General features: G+C 36.8%; 1 protein-coding gene, 1 long non-coding RNA gene and 1 pseudogene across 3 annotated transcripts; all 3 read right to left on the bottom strand.

Annotated features, from left to right (window-relative positions):
- Positions 1-644: 644 nt before the first annotated feature.
- On the bottom strand, positions 645-10,094 carry LOC107826135 (long chain acyl-CoA synthetase 4-like). Of its 2 annotated transcripts, none has more exons than XM_075217832.1 (19): positions 10,030-10,094; positions 8,422-8,485; positions 7,950-8,039; positions 7,669-7,725; positions 6,760-6,808; positions 6,065-6,141; positions 5,860-5,899; positions 5,684-5,778; positions 5,081-5,248; positions 4,782-4,892; positions 4,617-4,704; positions 3,902-3,968; positions 3,373-3,448; positions 3,130-3,247; positions 2,402-2,647; positions 2,183-2,322; positions 1,272-1,454; positions 1,014-1,133; positions 645-854 (listed from the first exon to the last, which is right to left on the bottom strand). In XM_075217832.1, the coding sequence occupies exons 1-19, from the start codon at positions 10,077-10,079 to the stop codon at positions 819-821; spliced, it is 1,875 nt and encodes a 624-aa protein (XP_075073933.1). In that variant the 5' UTR covers positions 10,080-10,094; the 3' UTR covers positions 645-818. The 2 variants fall into 2 exon arrangements, with proteins under 2 accessions (XP_075073933.1, XP_016508574.2); XM_016653088.2 differs by lacking the exon at positions 10,030-10,094 and adding an exon at positions 9,029-9,229.
- An 846-nt stretch (positions 10,095-10,940) lies between these two features.
- LOC107826119 (uncharacterized) lies at positions 10,941-11,836 on the bottom strand. The gene is made up of 2 exons (XR_012693585.1): positions 11,591-11,836; positions 10,941-11,116 (listed from the first exon to the last, which is right to left on the bottom strand). It is a non-coding gene; the product is annotated as an uncharacterized LOC107826119 (long non-coding RNA).
- A 676-nt stretch (positions 11,837-12,512) lies between these two features.
- Positions 12,513-16,740, bottom strand: LOC107826128 (cyclic nucleotide-gated ion channel 1-like; annotated as a pseudogene).
- Between the last annotated feature and the right edge of the window lie 4,336 nt (positions 16,741-21,076).

Raw genomic sequence — 21,076 nt, 5'->3', positions numbered from 1 at the left:
GAAGATAGACTGAAGGTTGTATTGGCAAAAGAGAGACTGCAAATTTACCAAGTCTTGGAGCTACCATTTATGCATCAAGGTTTGCCATCAACCATTGCGTGCCTTGAGAGGTGCCAAATTATCTCCCAGGTTATGTCCCTTACTGACCTGATTTTAGCTCTTAGCCCACAAGGTGGGCAGTCTAGCTAGAAACAAGAGGCTCATTTATGACCTGGTTGCTGCAGTTTGGTTTTATTGTTGGTCTCTAAAACGAGTCTGATAAAAGAGTCTGCTTTATACTATAGAAACCTTGAATATAACAGGCATCTTGCACCTGCTTTGCAAAGTGTACTCTGATAAACTATGGCTTTCAATAAGTTTTGGCAATTTTACATGGTGTCAGTCTAGTCAACTTTGAATTCTGAAGTCCATTACTTGACACATTTTTAAATTGGTCACTTAATATGATACGAATACAAAAAATAGGACAGATTAGACCACTATATGCCTGGAGTTCTGAAATGATTCACAGTCAAGATATCTTTACTTTGTAGGTTAGATTATCTGGCGACTCCTCAACTCCCAAATGGGGGAGTTGGTCTTTGGAAGAAAAAGAAAACAAAGAACTTTGTGTCCAGTAAATGAAAGGTATCTGAGACATTCAATTGAGGAAGAAATAGCAAGTAATATAATTAGCAGTACATAATTGGACTTTTATAAGGTACAATCAAGAATGAATTACAACTGATAAATATGAGCTAATAGAAAACTGCATTTGGAGTTTGTCATCGTAGATTTAGTTACTTATATCCAGCTCGGAAGTCAAGGTGTCTGGTTGCTTATCTTTTGCTTTTGTACAGTGTATCAATGATGTTCTGCAATTTCATGTTAGTTCTGCGTCAGCAATAAACAAGAGTCTGGCTTCCAACTTAAAGACAAAAAACTCATGTTAACAGACCCTATTGCAGAAAAACTCAGTTTTTCCAGCTATATGGACGCCTTAAATCTAACTTGAGAGAAGGAGAATAGCAAACCTGGTAATATTTGAGAAACTGGACCCTCTTTTTCTTGTGAGTTGGGGTTAGAAGTTCACGCTCCATATCAAATGGTATAGGGTCAAGGTGCACAGCTTTGATAAATTCAAAGCCTTTCAGCTGTAAACAGAATCACATATATCCAGTCATTTAAAAACAGTCAATCGTAGACATTCAGTATAGAGTTAAAACTATCTAAATATGAATATAAAACAAAGGAGTTTGCTGTCTATATGTAGATACAGGATGAGGGATGACCTTCTTTTCCTTAGCAGTATTGGTTAGTTCCGATAGAATATATGCTTTTGCCTTTGGGTTTTCACATATAGTATCAAAATCCCCGGTTAGTCCATTCTCCTCGGCCCAGGACTGAAGAGCGCCCATATTGGGATTCACAACGGCAACAAGAAATGACTCATAGCTACTACCGTAGATCCATATCTGTTTCAATTGTGCAGAAGAATTCATCAAGATAAAATGTGACAATACTGTTTGACTCAAGAGATATTGAAACTTTTTTGAACAAATCAATCAAAGATGAAGGGGTAAATCTTAGTCAGACATAATAAATTCCAGATCAAAGAGCTAGCAGTGTGGATCATACTTAGGATGAAGGAAATATAAATGATCTTATTGAGATTCAACATTGTATCTCCCATCAATCGATGAGGAGACCGCTTTACATGTTTTCCTAGAGATTCACTCTTTTCAATCAACAGAACTAGAAGAGAGCTTTTCAGCTTTTTAAGGAGATAGGAGAAGCAGCCCCCCTTTTGTTGAAAGCTTTCCCTGACTATATATAGTCATGGAACCCTTGCCCTTTGCTCGGCTCGACGTCCTCTTGTCTCCAACGTGTCTTAGTCGTGCTTTTAGACGCCACTCTTACCGACTCGTCGGATGTCGGGGAGGAGATATAGAGTGGGCTATATTAACTTTCGCTGCCCGGTTACTTAGGCGGGACGTCGGTCAACTTGGTCGCGAGGGTCAAATTTTGACCAATACAAATACAACTCTTTCTAGAGTGGATTTGATCATTTAATACTGAAGGACAAACAGAACACAACTTAAGTGGGATGAGTGAAAACTAACTGAGTTTATTATTATGTGATTTCTTCTGGTAGAAACCCAACATTAAAATTCAAGTCATCTGTAAAATACAATAAACATACCGCATCCACACTAGAGGCAAGAGAATAAATGCCCTCCAGATTCTCAACTGCAACATATTCTCCTTGGGAGAGCTTGAAAATGTTTTTCTTCCGGTCAATAATTTTCATACTCCCATCCGGCTGCCATTCACCAACATCACCTGTTGCAAGTTTATTGTAAGCAACATTATGAGGCAAGCTACCAAAAAACATGTAATTGGGTTGAAAATATGCAGATACCTGTGTGGAACCAGCCATCGACCAATACCTCTTTGGTGAGGTCTTCGCGCTTATAGTATCCTGAGAATAAACACTTGCCCCTTATACATATCTCTCCACGAGGGGTATTTCCAAGGGCGTCATACCCCATTTCAGGAACAGACTCTAGACACACATCTATAATTGGCAAAGGAGGACCCACAGTACCAACCATTGCAAGTTCATCTGGTCTTGCAACAAATGACCCTGCACAGGTCTCCGTTAAACCTACAGCATATACCAAGAAGTTAGAGTTGGTTCGCAACATTTCTTCGTCTTCAACTCAAAACTTCATTAAGAGCTCCGTGCAAAGTATATTTAGCAAGTTAAAAAATGTGCTCATGTCTATAGCCTAAACAAACAACAAAAGAAAGGGAAAGAGTAGTAACAAATGAAAATATAAGCTCTTTTATGACTTATGCCTAAAAGAAGTTGTTGATGTAAATTCAGGTTGCTGAAAGTGGAAACAGAAACCATTTATAAGGCTTCTGACTCATTGGTATCCATAAAAATCAGAAAACAGCTTGTTGTATGATGAATTTGGGAACAAAGAAAAACAAATGATACTCCAAGAATTGCATAGCAAAGCTTGCATCTTATTCATGCTTATTATGTTTAAATAAGAACTTAATACTAGTACCTAATGAATTTTTACTTGCATACATTGGGAATACTCTAAGTAGAAAATTCTGATAAATAATAACGAGTACCGTATCCTTGAAGAACATTGGCACATGTCACAATTCGCAAATAGGTTTCAACAGTGGAAGAGAGAGGTGCTGCTCCCGACAGAATGAGACGCAAGTTTCCTCCTAAACCCTCCTTCACCTAAATTAATAATCATCACATAAGGCATTAGCAAATCACTGTAGAACACTGTTCTTTGTGATACTAAAATATGGGGAGAAAAGGATGAAAAAGAAGCTGCTGAGAAACATGCAATTGTTTCCTACCTTGTTGAAAATTATTTTGTCCAATATAGGAGCTGCCTCTGCATGTTTATACCCTTTACTCATGCTACCCAGTTTGCTGCAAAAAAATGTGTTCTATGTGATCATTGTACCAAAAAAAAGCTCTTAGTGATATTTCCAATATAGCAAAATCGTTGCACTACCTTATCTGAGAGGTCTTTTATGCACATCGAAAATTTTACACAGCAATGAGTCTCTACATGTATTTAAGCTTTACCTCTAATTACAAGCAAATTTCTGTTGTTTGCATATGCAACTATAGAAGCTATAAAGGAAACAGCATAATGAGTGTCAGATGTACATATCTGGCTTAGTCACAGTCTCACAGCCATGGACTCAAGTAATGCAGCACATCAGGAAGGTCATCAACTAAAAAGCTTTTACCATTTAAATATCATTCTTATTCGTATATTCTTCCACAATAAGGAAAATAGTACAGAACAAAAGAAGGAAGCACATTTTAAAGATGAATTCTCTTTTTCCTTGCAAGCAAAATCAAATGGGCACTTACTAGTTATAAGCAAAGTTAAACAGTTTATGTTTAAGGAAACCAGCAGAAGAAATCTTCTCCACCAAACCTGAAAGTGGAAATAGTTTAACATTTAAGCGCCTAAGTTGAATTGTGCGAAACAATGCAAGAATCTGTTGCTATGAATATGGATTATAAACTGATAGCATCTTTGCAGGAGGCAAAAAGGAGAAGTTCATCTAGCAATTAAAATGGCAATCTTCTATGGCAGTTGAAGAAAAAGTTCCTATTAAAAAGCATGTATTCATGGATTTTAATACTCATTATTTTCTGAAACCTTTATCCCTGAATGTTATGAGTAGATTAGTGTGTGAAAGTCCAATTGCAGAGGGCCTGTATGAAAATTAATGCATAAAGAAATAAAGAAGTGAGATGAAATGGTCTAAAACATAGATTATTTCTCTAGTGTCCAAACCTTTTCTACCCTGTCCGAACAGCTATGCTTTCTTAAAATCCTAGCGAGAAAGGAAAAGAGAGAGTTTATCCTACACTAACTTTTGGCGCCATAGGAAATGGCTTTCAAGAACTAAATGAAAAGAAAGTATAACATCTAGCAGAACTCCAGAAGTAGTGAATTTTTTTTTTTGTTTGATCAATTTTTAGGAAGGCTCAACCCCCCTTGAAACAATGGTAGTACATCCTAAGCACATGGTGGTCTTTCTATAGTAAAACATCACACGATGCTGTTAGCTTTCACCTGAATAAATCCTGTCCAGCACACGCGGAACTGCACAAAATACAGTTGGCTTTAGCTCTTTGATGTCATCAACCAGTTGTTTAACGTCCTGAGGATTCAGTTAATAAAGTGTCGTTGTTTTTAAGTATTTCAAGCCACTAAAATTCTCCATGTTTCTTCACTTACCTTATGCCAAAAACCTATCGATGCACCTTTGGAAATGAATAATTCTTCAATGACCCGATCAAATATGTGCGCCAAAGGAAGGTACGACAGATATACATCCTTATCAGTGAACTGCATACCACAGAGAGATTTGTGAATGACCACACTAAATGAACATGAAAAAAAGAATAAATTTACAGCCTGAAACATAATAGAATATATGTATATATTTTGAAACATATACTTGCATAAATCCTGATTGACACACTACTGAAGACTTTTTGCTGTCTTGGATAAAGAACAAGGATCATTTATATTACCTCTTCATTCATCGTCTCCATATGATGGTTCACTCCAGAAATAAGGGTTAAAATGCTCTCATTGGAAATCATGACTCCCTTTGGGTCACCAGTTGTTCCACTTGTGTACATGATTGTACAGATATCTGTTTTCTTTTTAACAGGAAGATCAAATTTCTCTTGCATTCCCTGCAGATTAACGCTGAATGTGAATACAAATTACAGAAAATGGAATTGGAAAATAAGTTGTAAATTATTATTTGGAAAGTTAGTTCCAATAATAGGAATATAGCTACTAAGTATGCTGGTTGATGCTGACCAATTTATAATGAAATCTGTTTTTGAAAGTGAAAAACTACTTGAAGGGTATATGAAAGCTGATAACTGATATACATGCAAATGGGTTCAGGCCCTATTGTTAAAACTGATCTAGGGTGAATATTCCAAGCATTATTCTACCCTTTCAATGTGGTACAGGTGTGACACACCATCTATCGTTTGTAACAACAGACCCCATTGAACATGTTGCTCCCACGATAATAACTCAAAAGTTGAAATGTGAATTAGAACAAAAAGGACAGAAAGCAGTAGAAATTAGTATAATGTTAGTTCCAAGTAACTCACCAGTAGCAAGAACTCATCCCAAGAATACAGTTTCAAATCAAAAGTTCCAGCCATGTCTTTCTGTTCCTGCGTGACCTTACCAAAGCTTACAAGAGCTACAAAAAGGAGTGACAAACTTAGCACCTTTAAGCGGATTCTTGCTCTAATCATTAGAAGTTAAAACAGTAGTTACTTACTTTTCAGGAACTTTCCAGCATTAGGAAAAGTTTTGAGAACCTAAAATGATTGAAAGTAAATAGTCAGTTCCTGATGGAGCGAACTTCAGGCGGACAAAGAAATATACAAGAATTTGAAGAAAAATAGGAGAGATGTAGACTAGTGAAGTGGATCAAAAACTGAATAAAGTGTCATAATCACATAATGTAGTGTGATTTTTATTACCTCAGAAATTTTTGTTTCCTCTGCAAAAGCAATGGAAACTTCTGCATGGCAAATGATATACTCAACTGCACCAGCACCTGAAGCCATGATATTGCTCCAACAATGAATGTGAACAATCATATACTGGAATAGCAAATGAAAATCCTAATCAACCTATTCCTAGCTATGATTACACAAACATTGTATTTGTTTCTATATCTATGATTAGCTGAGTATGATCTGAATAAACCAAATCTGACAAAAATGATGCAAAATGTTGCAAACTCCTGTCAAACTAATTAAAACAATGACACAGTCCTTTTGAATTGACTTGACTATGTCTATATGTGTCTGCTCTCCTACTATATCTTGCTTGTATCTATTTATATACCAGTCACAGAAATAACACATCTTGCTCAAACAATCCTTACAACTCTGCATAAATTGACTCTCTAGATTTCCCATCATGGTTTATCCATTAAGACATCATATCAAGATAATTTAACATAGTTTCTTGTAGCTGTGATGCTATGTCCTGGCAAATGCAATTTGTAAGATATACCGAAAACATTACTCCTAAGTCCTAACAATATGCTAAATAATGCTAACATATATTGTCCTCTTTCTGATTTTCTTAATACTGAAGCATCTTCTTAAACTTTGTGTTTCCCTTCAGGAAGAGAAGGGGAGAGGGTCTGGAGAGGTAACATGCTTACCTAGAGTGTCATATAAGGGGACGCAATAGAGACCATGAGCATTGCAGGCCTGCAAAAAGAAGTAGACCATTTTGCTTATTTGGACATCATATACTAGCTGATGTACTATATGAGAAAAAACATTGAAATAACACCATTTATCTAATTCATATTTGCAAAAGATTTATTGTGCATGTAATACATTGGGTCGTTGTTATTATGCATGTAATCAGAGACGTACGCAGAATTTTTTGTAAGCGGTGTCACATTAAAAAAATAAACAAATAAACAAATTACTATAATGCTACACATTAAAATAATACAAATTCGAATCTGATTAAAAGATAAATTCAAGTATATTGGAGTACTACAACCCCACTCGACAAGTTTTCATTTTTTGAAATATATTTAGAATATCCTTATTAGAAATAATACTAAAAACTACTTTTTCTATATATAACACTAAACAATCACTTAAAAACTTTAATTATTTGACTTTGCAAATTGATTTGGACCAACTTCATCGTCCCCTAAGAAAATGATAGAAAGAAAACGTACCATGGAACATACTTAGAGGAAAAATATTGTTAATGGAACACAAATTTTTAAGCAGAAAATGCATAAAAAAGTTTACTCGGTTTAAAATAGAGGCTGCTGAAGTTCGAACCCATGATCTCTCCTATAAAAGAGGAACACATGACCAAGAGAGCTAGCAAGATATATCTGCCAATCAGCGTCATTTCATCTTATTTAACAGGATTTTAATAATTTACATATTTTTAGTGAATTTTTCCGGCGAAGCGGTGTCGGATGACACGGCTTACACCAAGGTGCATCCGCCCCTGCATGTAATACACTAGGTCGTTGTTATTATGCATGTAATGAAATTTATCTGTATTCAGAAACTTAAGGATATTGGAAGCTATATACCTGCATGCTTATGACCCAGTTCGAGCAGTTGGCGCCGTATATACCACATCTTCCACCCTGTATATAAGCAATCCGATAAAAACTCATCAGATAACGGAGAATTTAGTCCATGGTTCTGACAAAACTGAATCTCTTCTGTAACAGTTTCAAAGAATGTTTTCTAAGCTTGTTAAGAGATATGAGTTAAATGTCTTCTCAATATTAACTCAAAAAATTGCAAAACACTCTGTATTGAATAAACTTCTCTATTATTCTTCAACTTTAAAGTCTGAATGGCTTACTTGCTTAACACCGCAGACACGAATAGAAGCTCCAACTTTTAGCACTAGATCATACACTTCCCTGTAAGTTAACCAAATGTATTTACCTGCCTGCAAAAACACAAAAATGATGGAAATTTCAAGAACATTATCAGCAACAATAAAAGGAAGAAAATTCTTCAAGAAGCTGAGCTTAAAAGAACCAGAAATCTGCATTTTTCTCCCAAAGAAATTGAAAGATTCCGCTAAAAGATGTGTAATCCGAGTTGATTCCAAAACTTATTAACACCAAGTCATGTCGTTCATTATGTTACTTGAAACATAAAGTTCACAGAAGTCATTCATGGATTTTAAGAATTTTCATAAAGACAAGTGGCAAATTTTAATTTCTTGATCAATCTGCAGAACCAGAAATACATAAGGGGATCTGTACTTCTGTAGCCTCCTTATAAATAAATAAAAATATGGGTTGAAAGTAAAAAAGGATGCATACCTGACCGTGGAACATTTCCCGCTCACCTAACATTCGGCTATCTGGAAAATTATCGACAGACTCACTGCACCAAAACAAAAAGTCAAGTTAAGATTAACTGCAGCTCGTGAACTAAAAAATTTAACTTTTAGATGAAACAACTTACACTAGCAGGTCACTTCTAAGATAATTACAAGTAAATCCATATGATAATTATTAACCCGTACCCAAGTAAAAATGATAACGGACATGCTATATACCCCGGGTTAAATTGTGTTAACAATGTAAAAACTACACAGTATCAGTATATATAATAACTTAATTTTAAAGAGTATAGAGGTATGAGGTCAGTTGTTATTACTAGTATTTGTGTTTTTGGGAGGGGAAGGGGAGCCTGGTAAAGTTTGTGACTAGGAGGTCACAGGTTAGAGCCGCGGAAACAGCCTCTTGCAGAAATGTAGAATAAGGCTGCGTACAATAGACCCTTGTGGTCCGGCCCTTCTCCGGACCTCGCGCGCATAGTGGGAGCTTAGTGTACCGGGCTGTTTATTTTTTTTTGCGTGTGTTTTTGGGAGGGCGGGGGAGGGGTTGGTGGTGGTGTAATGAAGAAGTTAAAAAGGGAGCTAACCAGAAAATATCCCAGCAACTTTCAAGCCCATGAGATAAAGGCCTGAAACCATCTTTGGCTAAGACATTACGGTAAACAGGTCCTATTGATGGCCTTCCATTTCTGCCTTCTTTACCTTTCTCAACCTCAACTACGTACTTCTTTTCCTCCATACTAATTTGCTCTTCTCAATTAACTCTTTTTTACGTCTGAGCAAAACCGTACTTCTAATATATATATATATATATATTGATTGCTAGTAGTATATAGTATAATACTGAACTTCACGCAAGCTTCCATTTTTTGGTGGCCAAAAGATTGTATCTACAGGAGTATGACTTTATTTAGTCGGTTAAATATTCCAACAAACCCTCAACAAGGTTTTTGACTATTAGTTTAAGTTCTGGAAAACGAGGGGAAGAAAAAACAAAAGAATGTCCTATTAATATTTTCCTAAATTAGCTATGTATTTATGCATTGTTATTGAATAAATTGATTACGTGAAGTTAATTAAAATAGTTGTTTAATTAGATAAAGTTAGGTTTCAATACTGATGAACGCTGCTGCCAATAATGATGAATTCATCGTCACACCAACCTTACTTTTTATACTCATTTTACCAAGTTTATAAGTATCCTAATTTTAAATGAAAACTTGTGAAATTAGTCAACACGAAGTTTTCCCCTTTAATTTGTTCTGCTTTCTAATAAAGAAAGTTCATTTATCATTGCCCCCTCTTTTGGTTAGACATTGGCTCCGTGATCGTTATTTAATTATAACTTGTTTATCAATTAAGTAATTACTTAAGGATACATATGTAAGTTACTTCGGCCATTTCCACTTAGACACGACAAAGAAATTATGAGCCTAGTTTTTTAACGATCTTGCCGTTCTGGACAACATTAAAGAACTGCATTACATTCTGAAGTGGGGGAAGTAATCTAATTAAACGATATACAGTCGGTAACTTATTTTTGGTATTCTTACCATTCTTCTTGGCTAGTAAACGGACAAGTTCTTACCTCCCAAAGGATGCTAGGGGATAAGAGCGGTTTGCTCCAATGGTCAGCATCCTCCACCTACAACCTCAGAGTTAGTAATGGTAAATTCGAGTCACCAAAGGAGCAGTAACTCCAATAAAGGAGAATCAAAAGGAGAGGGGAATTTAAAATAAAAATAAGAAAAAGGATGCTAGGGGTTGCTCAAGAGTGGACCATATTCGATGCCTAATTTTAGGATTAGGAGACAAAGGAAAGGGAATTTCTTGTAAGGTTATGTCTATGCACATATGACATGCGGAGTATGTAACAAGGAGGTGTTCTCCCACTTTTTTTGGAAATTTAACTTCTTGAACCTAGTTGTCTTTACACTAGGATCTCTCTTTGTTCTTGGAAATGTAACAGTAAATTATGTGGAGATAACATGTAGTACTTTTTTGTCATTGACATGTACTTTAAAAATAGATTTTTACTTTTACTTGTCGCTTTTCACATATCAAGAGAAGATAATTTCTTTTTTCCTGTTATACTCATAGTATTAATTATTTATTTTAAATTATTTTCTCAAATCCAAAAAAATATGCATAAATTAATATGAGCATCATGGTAAATTATACACTTTATTTATTATTTTTTAAGGCGTGTGCAAAGTACATAGTGAATAGGTAAAAGTGAATGGAAACAGTATTAAGTTAGCAATGCCTGACTTACTTAACCTAGATGGAGAAGTAAGGTTTTCTGTCTCCTCCATGTGTTCTCTATTTCGATGCTAATATATAGGTTTGAGGTTAAGTAATCCCCCGCCGTGAAGCTTTCAGTAGGGGGAAAAAAAGGACACGTTCTCCACTGGTACGAGACACAATTGCATATGTACTCCACAACAGCTAACTCATTTTATTTTCTTTCATATATAGTTAAGTAGCGCGAATTAAATATTCACATAGAAGAAAGGTATCGATATATTTCAGTATAATTTCTTGATGAGAATGCAGCTTAATTTATACATGATTATTGCCATTTATTTATTTTTGATTTTTGACTTCAATCACCAACATCATCAAATGCCGTTCTTATATATTAGCCAACATCCATTTGCAATATTCAGATCGCCCTGCACCATTAAAATAAAACGGGATCAATATTCATTTAATTTGAGAAAGAAATACCAGTAGGCGTCTAGAGTTTATATAAACTTCTTATTTCTCGTGGGGTGGAGTGCATACATACAAATTTAAGTCTGTCGAAGGTACAACTTCAACCACTGCTATTTTACGACAGTGAGTGAGAAGTCAGGATAAATATATAGGTTTAAATTATCTATCTTGACATTGTATATCATTTATACTATCAATGTAACTTAACTTAACCTATTATAACAGGTTATTTACTCTTTTTTCATTCTACGATCATGTTTATTATAAACAGTTACAACTTATTGCAAGTAATTTTGGTCTGATGGTTTAAACAATATCATACACTAGAAGTGATAAGAAATTAAACTCTAAGTACATGTTTTCAAATATTATCGACTGTATATGTAGTTTAAATCAACTATATATACACATCTAGCGAATAAAAAAAATACCTTGCACAATTAGTGTTTTGGCCAACGGAAGGCAGAGATGAAGGCGTATGACATTGTTGTGAAGCAAGTGTGATACGAGTGGGATCATAATGAATACGTGAAAGTGCCATCTTTATACACTTGCAAACAGCTACGCGATCCTTGCCATTTTTCACAACATTGGCTATGTCATTCAGCCCTTTGCAGCACAGATTTGATGGCTTGTCCGATTTATGATGTTTCCCTCTAATATAAGACACACAGGGTACTATCCCTTTTGCAACTGTTTTACAAGAAGGTTCAGCAATTGCTGATGTTGCTATAACAAGCAAGAGAATGATCATAATATAGAATAGCCTTGCCATTGTTTTTTTGTTTTTTGTTTCTTTTTGGTGCTTGTGTGCAAAGGGAAACTTACCTAGTATAACATTTATATCATGTGAGGCAAGTGGTTGTTGCCTGAATTTCTTGGGAGTTAGCACACAAGTATCATGGAATGCTGATAATCCTCCACATTTCAAGAATGTGATTGATTCAATATGTAACAGAAAAAAAAGAGAGAAAAAATAATTGATTATATACTGGATTCAATTGTTGACATTTCTTTTGGGAGAAAGGAATTCAACCAGGCTAACAATATGCAATTTTTTTGCTTCTTCTTCAAAAATAAAAATAAAAAAAAATAAAAAAAATCCACGCTATACGAAATCTTGCACAATCAAGAGAATATTTTAGTACGAATAACAGAGTTTTCAAGGTTAATTTCTTTTTTAATACGCTTCCTTATTTTGGAATACAAGATGAGAACCAAAAGATCACGGGCCGATTAGAAGATTCACATCCACCTTTATACACACACATGTGTGTGCGCGCGAGCGTGCAAAACGTGTAAATGTGATAATTAGCCCTCTTTCAGAGTTTTAAGTTTGACTAGAGTGAGACATGTCAAATAGCCAAAATCTATTGAAACACAGTTTAGTAGAATACTACAATTTACAAGGCAGGGTTAAAATGCCTGTTATATTCAAGGTCTCTAAATTCTAATCTTACAGAGGTACAACAGACTTTTCTATCTGAATAGCTGTAGGAACTAACAATAAACCCAAACTGCAGCAGCCAAGTCATAGATGAGCCTCTTTCCAATATTTCTAATTGTAGCTTTAGGAGCTAAAATCAGGTTCAGCTGGCTTCTGAAGCAGTAAGGGACTTACTTTGCTAGATGATTTGGAACCCTTTGGGTGGTTGCGCCGCAAGATACGCAATGCGTTGGCAGCAAATCTTGATGCATAAATGGTAGCCCCAAGACTTGGTATATTTGCAGTCTCATTTTCCAATGCAGCCTGCAGCCTATCTTCTTCCTCTCTCAAAGATTTCTCAAGCTTGTTCCTGTAGTGTCTGCGCCATGCTGCTTGTATAAAGCATGCTGCCCATGTCCTCCAGTGCTGTGAATAGAACCTGAAACAGCCAAAGTAATTGAAATTGTTAAGGGCCTTCTCCTAAACTGATGGCAGTAAGACTTGTGCTTTGAAACTGAACAAGGTTTGGTCAGCATACCTAAAAGTATGCCGAATCTGCTTACTATGAAGGCGTCTAAATTGGGCAGCTACAAACTTGAGATCATCAGCTGTAAGTGCAAAAGCTTCAACATCTATAACAGCTTGTACTGTTCTTGTTGAGGCGGGAAGACACGAGGAAGCATTGGGGTCCAAAGCCCATGTAAGAAGCTCTTCTCCACAGAAATCACCAGCCGAGAGAGATGCAGAGTTGAAGAATCCAGTTCTTCCACCATTGGTGGTGATAGTCAACAAAGTACCTCTCATCAGAAAAAGCATCTCATTCACTGGATCTCCTTCTCGGATTATGAAGCTATTCTCCGTGAAAAGAGCTGGTTTCAGCCGATCACACAATGCATCCAGTAACTGTTCATCCATTTTCTCAAACATGGGGACCTGCATGTAAATGATAAAATAAGTTCAACAGTTTCAAGAATGCAAGAAAGGGCATCATGAGAACAAAAACAGGTACTCACTCTTTTGAGCAAAGACCAGCAGAGATGGCGCTTTACGTCTCTCCTCAAGTCTTTGGGAAGGTTACAAATTAGATAATCTTCATCAACACCTCTAGTTTGTTGCCATTTATACTGCTCATATCTTCGAATGCGCTCTCTAAGGTTGTCAGGAAGCATGCGGTGAGACATCCACTGTTCTGCATCCCGCCTTCTCAACCTCATCCCTTCTACTCTAACTGTGATAGACTGCAAATATTCCTGTAGCCAGCAATTAATGAAACATTAGTTAACGTCAATTCTCTCCAATGTAAAACATTTTCATCTTTTCCTTAGCTTGGCAAAAGGAAGCTCACAACTTGACCTTGAAATAAGAGGGGGATTGACGTACTGTGGGAATGAAATGCATAGTCTTATTAATGATTTACTCATTTCTTGATAGATTAGAAACTAAGAGAAGCTCACAACTTGACCTTGAAATAAGAGGGGGATTGACGTACTGTGGGAATGAAATGCATAGTCTTATTAATGATTTACTCATTTCTTGATAGATTAGAAACTAAGAGAAAGAGATTAAAACTCAATGCATATCGATGCCATGAATGTTAAAAAATTTCACTTTAAAACAGATTAACCTAATTCAAAACTCTTAAGGTAAGAACTAAGAATAGGTGCTCCATCAATGTGTACCTGCATGTTGCCAATAAGCAACGAAAACAGAATCAGCCCAAGAATGCAGATGAAGACGGCAAAGAGAATCTCCCCTAGAAAATCGCTTGTGTTAAGGCCTTGGCCTAGAGAACTGAGATACAGAAGACAGAAGGTTCTGCTTAGCTGACAGACAGTTAGAAGATGATCAATAAGGATAATGAAAAACAAAAAACAGTACCACAGACCTTAAATTTCGCAGCCCCCACCAGAAGCAATAGCTGAGTTTGGACCAGAAGTTTCTTCTTTGTACAACTCGAGACTGAAGAGCATCACGGAATATACCAAAATCAAAGTCATTCTCTTGTATTTCTTCCGGTTTTAGGAGACGACAAGAAAAATTAAGAAATTGAGCGTTTTTCCCTTGTTGCCCGCAACATAAGTGGTCTAACACACATTCTTCAAAACCCTTACATACTTGGCTCCAGCAGTTATCTTGTCTTTCCACTGTGATCAAATACCACAGGGCTCCAACTACCTGAGGTCCGATAGTTGTCCATATTATTATACATGTGAAGAGAAAAAAGAACATATATATATACACACCACACACACAAAACAGTGATCTCCTGTTTCGTTAGGAATCAGTGTCTTAGTGGAATAGAACATGCAAGTATAGTTTCAATAAGTAATTCAGATATTAATTACTAAAGTAAATAATATGTCTCACAAAGGATGATTGATTTTTGCAGAAGACAGGTAAGCAATGTCTGCAAATTCTGACCATAGATTAAAGCACAATCGATATAAAATGAGTGAATAGGGAACATACATTACTGGCGATCATGAATAGGAATAAGTTGAAAGCAGCTCCAGCCCACGCCGTTTCAGTAAAAAAACCTGTTGTCCTTGTTACTTCTCTGTATAACGGAAATATCCTAAAGATTCTTGGAACATATTGTGTGAAAACAACAATCACCAACTGTTTTTTCATCACCAGAGATATGGCACGATTCGCGTTAGGAGCGTTGATATAGAGCACGAGCTGGTACCAACATAAGGGTAAGTATACATGTTAGTACCAATCTGTACCGATATATAAGCTTTCAAGCATATTAATGGAATTAGACACAAACCTGTGGGAGTGGAAGAACAGCTAGAACGTCAATGATGCAATAAGGGATGTATCGCTTGGCTATAAGGGAAGAGTCCTCAATCAACTCACCCCTACCAAATACTCGAGAAGAAGGAGCGATAAAGCCAGTTCGAAATTGCAAAAAAATATGATATATATAGAAAAGATCGGTGACTGATCGCAGAACAGAAATAGGGATCTTTAATGAGTGGTCCAAATCAAGGCATTTCCTCTTGATATCAACGACAGAAATGTAGAAGAACAATGGATCAATGGCCACTGAAACTATACAAGCCAAGACAAATATTTTGTTCCAGAATTGAAGAAAAGGCTCCTGAGGATCCAGAATTTTATTTCTTGATGATCCTTCAGACACTTGTTTTGGCCAGTCACTTAGAGAAGGGATGCAGCGCGATTTTCTTTTTAAGCTACTTAGTCTATCGGAAAATCCTCTTCTAATACTACTCATCCATGATCTGGTTGATGGTTTTCTGCCTGAAAACAGCCTATTATCTTCTGACTTGCAGTCCTCAAACCTGAGTAGAACAGGTCATATTAGATACTAGAAAAATCAAATATTACTGCAAGTTAGAAACACAGATATTTCTATCTAATATCATAAGGCAAGGGACTTAACTTACAGTGTAATTTTACTATACATAATTTGTGTAACTTGACCTGCTGTAACAGGTTGCTTATATTGTTTTTTCGGGTAACTAGCTTCATTTTACAGTTGCTTGTAATTATCAAGTTGTTGACATGATAGTACTTTTTTTTTTTTTTTGAACTTTCAGTGTATATAAAAATTGAACTATATAGCAAAAGGTACTATGCAAAATACTAACATAGAGCAAACAGAAGCAGAAACCAGAAGAAATATCAGAAGATACTCTACAATAGCTAAATTCAAGAAGGTAGTTCATCATGTCTTTGAAAGGAGCCTTGGCGTAACTGGTAAAGTTGCTGCCACGTGACCAGGAGGTCATGGGTTTGTGCATGGAAACAACCTCTTGCCGAAATGCAGTACAATAGACCGTTATGGTCCGGCCCTTCCCGACCCCGCGCATAGCGGGAGATTAATGCGGCTGCCCTTTTAATTCATCAGGTCTTAGAATTCATGCAATTTTACTTCTGATAACAGAATTGTTTTAATTTGTCAGTTCACAAGTCAAAGGTTGCAAAATACAGGGTAGAGGTGGATGATCATCGAACTAACCTTATGTATTTTTCTTGATTGAGAATGGTCATTTTCAGCTTCTGCCCTTAGGGTATGCTCAGAACTTCAGCTTCTCTTTAATTTCTAGAAAGAGAATAATGGTCAATCAAGAATCAGTTCCCTCCTTCCAGCATACCACTATCTTATATAGCATGAAACCTACTCTTCCAACTGAAAGATAATTAATGATAACTAAAATTAGAAAATCAAATATCAAAATGCTAGTATCATGTTTAATTTCAAAATGTAACTTGCTTGAGTGCGACTGAGGAATATAATAATAAGATGTGAAAGAAGGGGCGTGTTTTCATAGATTGAGAAGGTTCCTGGAGATTGCTGCTATAAATAAAGCAGCGTTGCACGACAAAATTCGGTCTTTTTCTTAATTGCTGAAACTCTCAACACTAATTTGGACGGAGTACAGTCGTAAGTCAATGAGGAGCTGCTAAAAAGGTCCTACCAAGCACTTATAAATTTTAATCGAAAGGTTAGACTAATAAGATAGTTTAATAGTTTCTCAAATGTTTAATAAAGTGAAAGGTTTTAATTGACCATAATATATTCAGACGATGTTGAAATTGATCGGTAAATGAAGGACTTTCTAGTCCTACAATTTAAAGTTTCTGAAGAAAGAAAAAGATATTGTTTATGTTTCCCTAATAAGGGAGCTTCCATGTAGATACAGTAATACTAGTTCGACCGATCTAATTATTACACCCTCTTTCGCCAAATTTCTAAAATCAATTAATTTATTTTGAGTAAGAACTACTTTGTATTTGATTAATTAATTTAAAAAAATATTTTTGTACAATAATTAGTGTTTGACTAAGCTTTTAAAAGTACTTCTAAATATATATTTTTAAAAAGTACAACAACAACAACAACAACCCAATAAAATTCCATCGGTGAGTCTGAGGAGGGTAGAGTATACGCAGACCTTACCCCTACCCCGGAGGGGTAGAGAAGCTATTTCCGGAAGACCCTAAACAATTAGTGTTTGATCAAGCTTTCAAAAGTGCTTTTTAAAAAAATGCTTATACTTTACCCCATATCAAGCCATCTCGTGGCATCATAAACAGGCTCTCGGCCTCATATCAATATCAAGCCACCTCGTGGCGTACAATCTCAGGCCCTCGACCTCATTATCATAATTAGTGTATCACTGCTGCGGCGTGCAGCCCGACCCAAAAGTATCCTCACAATACAGGCCCTCGGCCTTACTCAGTCAGAATCTCATAAGCCTTTCGGGCAATAGTAAAAATATGCAGTTCAGTTCAAAATATCTTTAAAACATCATTTAAGGTTTCTAAAACAGATTAACATAGCTGAGTTTTGAAAACATTGAAAGATCTGGCATGACTGAGCACAAATATGAAATCAAACAGTGAGGAAAATATCATTAACGATCCCCTAAGGGTTCAAACAGTTGGCACGAAACCCAAATATGGCATTTAGCCCATTGTATAATAATATCAAACAATTAGCTACCAAATATACAGAAAAATAGTCATTCAGGATGGACTAAGTCACAATCCCCAATGGTGCACGATCCCACGCTCGTCATCTAGCGTGTCCGGCACCTTAACACAGCTGAACGTTGTATAATCCGGGGTTTCATACCCTCAGAACAACATTTAAAATCATTACTCACCTCTAACTAACCCGAAAAGCTACTCTGCAACACGTTTTCCTCTCGAACCAACTTCTGAGTGCTTCAAATCTACCAAGTTCAGATTTTTATCATCAAATTATGCTAAACGAATGAATTCCAATTGAAAAATATCGATTTTAAGCGCAAAACCCGAAATCCGTCAAAACTCGACCCCCGAGCCCGCGTCCTGGAACTGGACAAACTTTATACCAAAATGTTCTTCACCATCGCACGAGTTCGTACATATAAAGAACTCAAAAATCGGAGTTCTATTGTCCTCTCAAATCATCCCTAGAAAGTCTCATAATCTCAAGCCTTAACTCCACCCTTTTCTACTGATTTTCATGAATTAAACACTGATATTTTGTTCCTTAATCACAAATAATCGAGTTTTAGGGTCCAAAATCCTTACCTTAATGAAGAACGATGATTTCCTCAACTTTGTATTTGTACTCAATCATGCTGTATTCTACTGTTTTCATAACTTAGCCATATTTACCTCGTTTTTGATAATTTTAAATGATATTTTGGGTTGATCATCATGTTTTACTGTCACCCAAGTGGCATGAGAGATTTCTGACTGAGTGAGGCTGAGGGCCTGTGTTGTGAGGATATTATGGGATTGGGCTACGCGTCGCAGCATTGTGGTACTGACTCATGATTATGAGGCCAAGGGCCCGATTTGTTACGCCACAAGGTGGCTTGATATGAGGCTGAGAGCCTGTTTGAATATGCCACGAGATGGCTTATTATTGCGCTTGGGCCGTAAGGGGCCCCTCCCGGAGTCTGTACACCCCCAGTGAGCGCGGGTACCCAGTGTAAGTGATATGTTGTAGCCCGAAAGGCTGTTGTTGTTTCATATTTAAGCCTGAGGGGCTGTTCTTGATCCATGTTTGCCCGAGGGTGTGAGCACGTGATTTTTGTTTCGCACGACAATCGCTCCAAAAAGAAATAAAAAATAATAATTGGCCCTGCTGTACAATTTTTGGATTTCTGTGCGGCACCTTGTTGATTTATTTGTGACTTCGGCCCATTTTTATTTATTTACTTTATTAAAACAAAATTCAAAAAAATATATGTGTCCTGCATAATTCGAACCGTAATCCGGTCGTTAAATAGAAAATCATGACTAGGCATCTTCGTCCGTGATTTTATTTTGTTTGACTTTACCTGTTTTGAAATATTTTAGTGTGTGTGCAAATAATTGTATTGAGTGTGTATTTAATTTTAATTTGATTTTTTGGCTTAGTTTTGTTTTAAAATAAAAAGGAAATAAATAAAAAAAATAAAAATAAAGAAAGGACCCCTTCCCTTCCGGACTTGGGCCAATTTTTGTTAAAATTGGCCCAAACAAACAGCCCAAGACCCAGGCCTGCCCGGTCCAGGCCACCTGATGCCCAGGACGTCCAAACGACGACGTTTTAGTCCAGTGTGATCTGGGCCGTTGATCTCATATTGATCAACGGCCAAGATCACTTCCCCACAACCCACTGAGGAACCCGACCCGTTTACAACCGGACCGAACCCAAACCCTCAACACTTGAAACGACACCGTTCCATTTAACCACCAGATCCAGACTGTAGATCTAAATTGATCTAACGGTCGAGATCCGTCCACCCACTAACTATATAAGTTCATAATCGTACCCTACCCCCTATCCAATACCCCAGCCTCGTCGTCTTCACCCAAACCCACAAACCCTAGAGCCGCCCCTGTACTCCTCACCATGAAAAACCGGCGGCATGAACGCCGGTGACCTTGCCCTGAACACCATAGAACCCCCTCATCACCCTGAACATAGACCTGTTAACCGTTTAGTTCGAATCACCCTCCAGGTCCTCGAATCTTCATTTGAAGATTCGATGCAAAACTCGATCTACACCAACCAACCCCAGCTTCACACCAGACACTCCCCAGACCCTCCTCGTGACCAAACCATACTTGGTTTGGTCCGAATCTGATCAGGGAAGCCTGAATCCCAGATCTAAGTTTTGAAAGTTTTGTGTTCCTCCGTCACTGGTTCAACCGAAGAGATTAAGGTCTAATGGACTTTAATCAAAGTGTTTCTCATCTGAGAAACACTTCGTTTAAAGTCCGTTCAGCCTTAAGAAAGGCCTGACCAAGTCCGAGTTAAGGTTTTGATCTTTTGCGGTTTAAGGTGAGTTTCTTTCTTTTCTTAGTTGTTTTGGTTCGTTTGATTGTTGTAAGGGTCTGTTCGTTTTCTATCCTTGACTTCTATCGACTGCGCTTCAACCGCTTTGCCTGAACCTCTGTTTGTTTGTCTAAAATCCCCCCTCCTATTCTGATAAGACATATGTATTTGTTGTACAATAATTGAGCTTCAAATGTTGACTGAGCAATTGGTTCCTCGAGTACCACTTTGCTCAGTCAGTATAATTCGAATTATGGGTCGATACTGTTAAATGTCGGATTTTTGGTTACGATTGTGTATGTTAATGCTAATATAGTCGAGTCGACATGTGTCGTCAATTAATTTCAACTGTCCGAACAATAACAAATCGATTTACTTTTGCTAAGCATTTGTTGAGTCAATTAAGAACCAGTTTTTGTTTACTTATAGTTGTTTGAATTGATCAGTAATGTAAAAAGGATTGTTTGGTTTAAATTCTGAATTGGAAGGCATGTGCACTCGTGCACATCATGTGCATTGGTGCACCTCATGTGCTTTGTGCACAGCCTGTGGCCTGCATAAAGGTCTTTGTTAAGTTTTAAACAATTTGACAGCATATGCTGTCAGATACATTCTACTGCCCATACTTGGCTTTAGTTTAAAGAAGTATTTAAACCTTTTAAAAGTGAAATCTGACAGGGAATGTTGATGGGGTTTAAT

This window comes from Nicotiana tabacum, chromosome 7, assembly GCF_000715075.1.
Source record: "Nicotiana tabacum cultivar K326 chromosome 7, ASM71507v2, whole genome shotgun sequence".
Classification (NCBI taxonomy): domain Eukaryota; kingdom Viridiplantae; phylum Streptophyta; class Magnoliopsida; order Solanales; family Solanaceae; genus Nicotiana; species Nicotiana tabacum.
This window is presented reverse-complemented; position numbering and strand designations above follow the sequence as displayed.

Excerpts from the sequence above, each read along its gene's own strand:
- LOC107826135 (XM_016653088.2), bottom strand. The coding sequence starts at position 9,180 with ATGGAGGAAAAGAAGTACGTAGTTGAGGTTGAGAAAGGTAAAGAAGGC. Across the intron at positions 6,809-7,668 it reads ACTGGGTCATAAGCATGCAG|GCCTGCAATGCTCATGGTCT; the intron begins GTATATAGCTTC and ends TTCTTTTTGCAG. Across the intron at positions 5,249-5,683 it reads GGGATGAGTTCTTGCTACTG|GGAATGCAAGAGAAATTTGA; the intron begins GTGAGTTACTTG and ends GTTAATCTGCAG.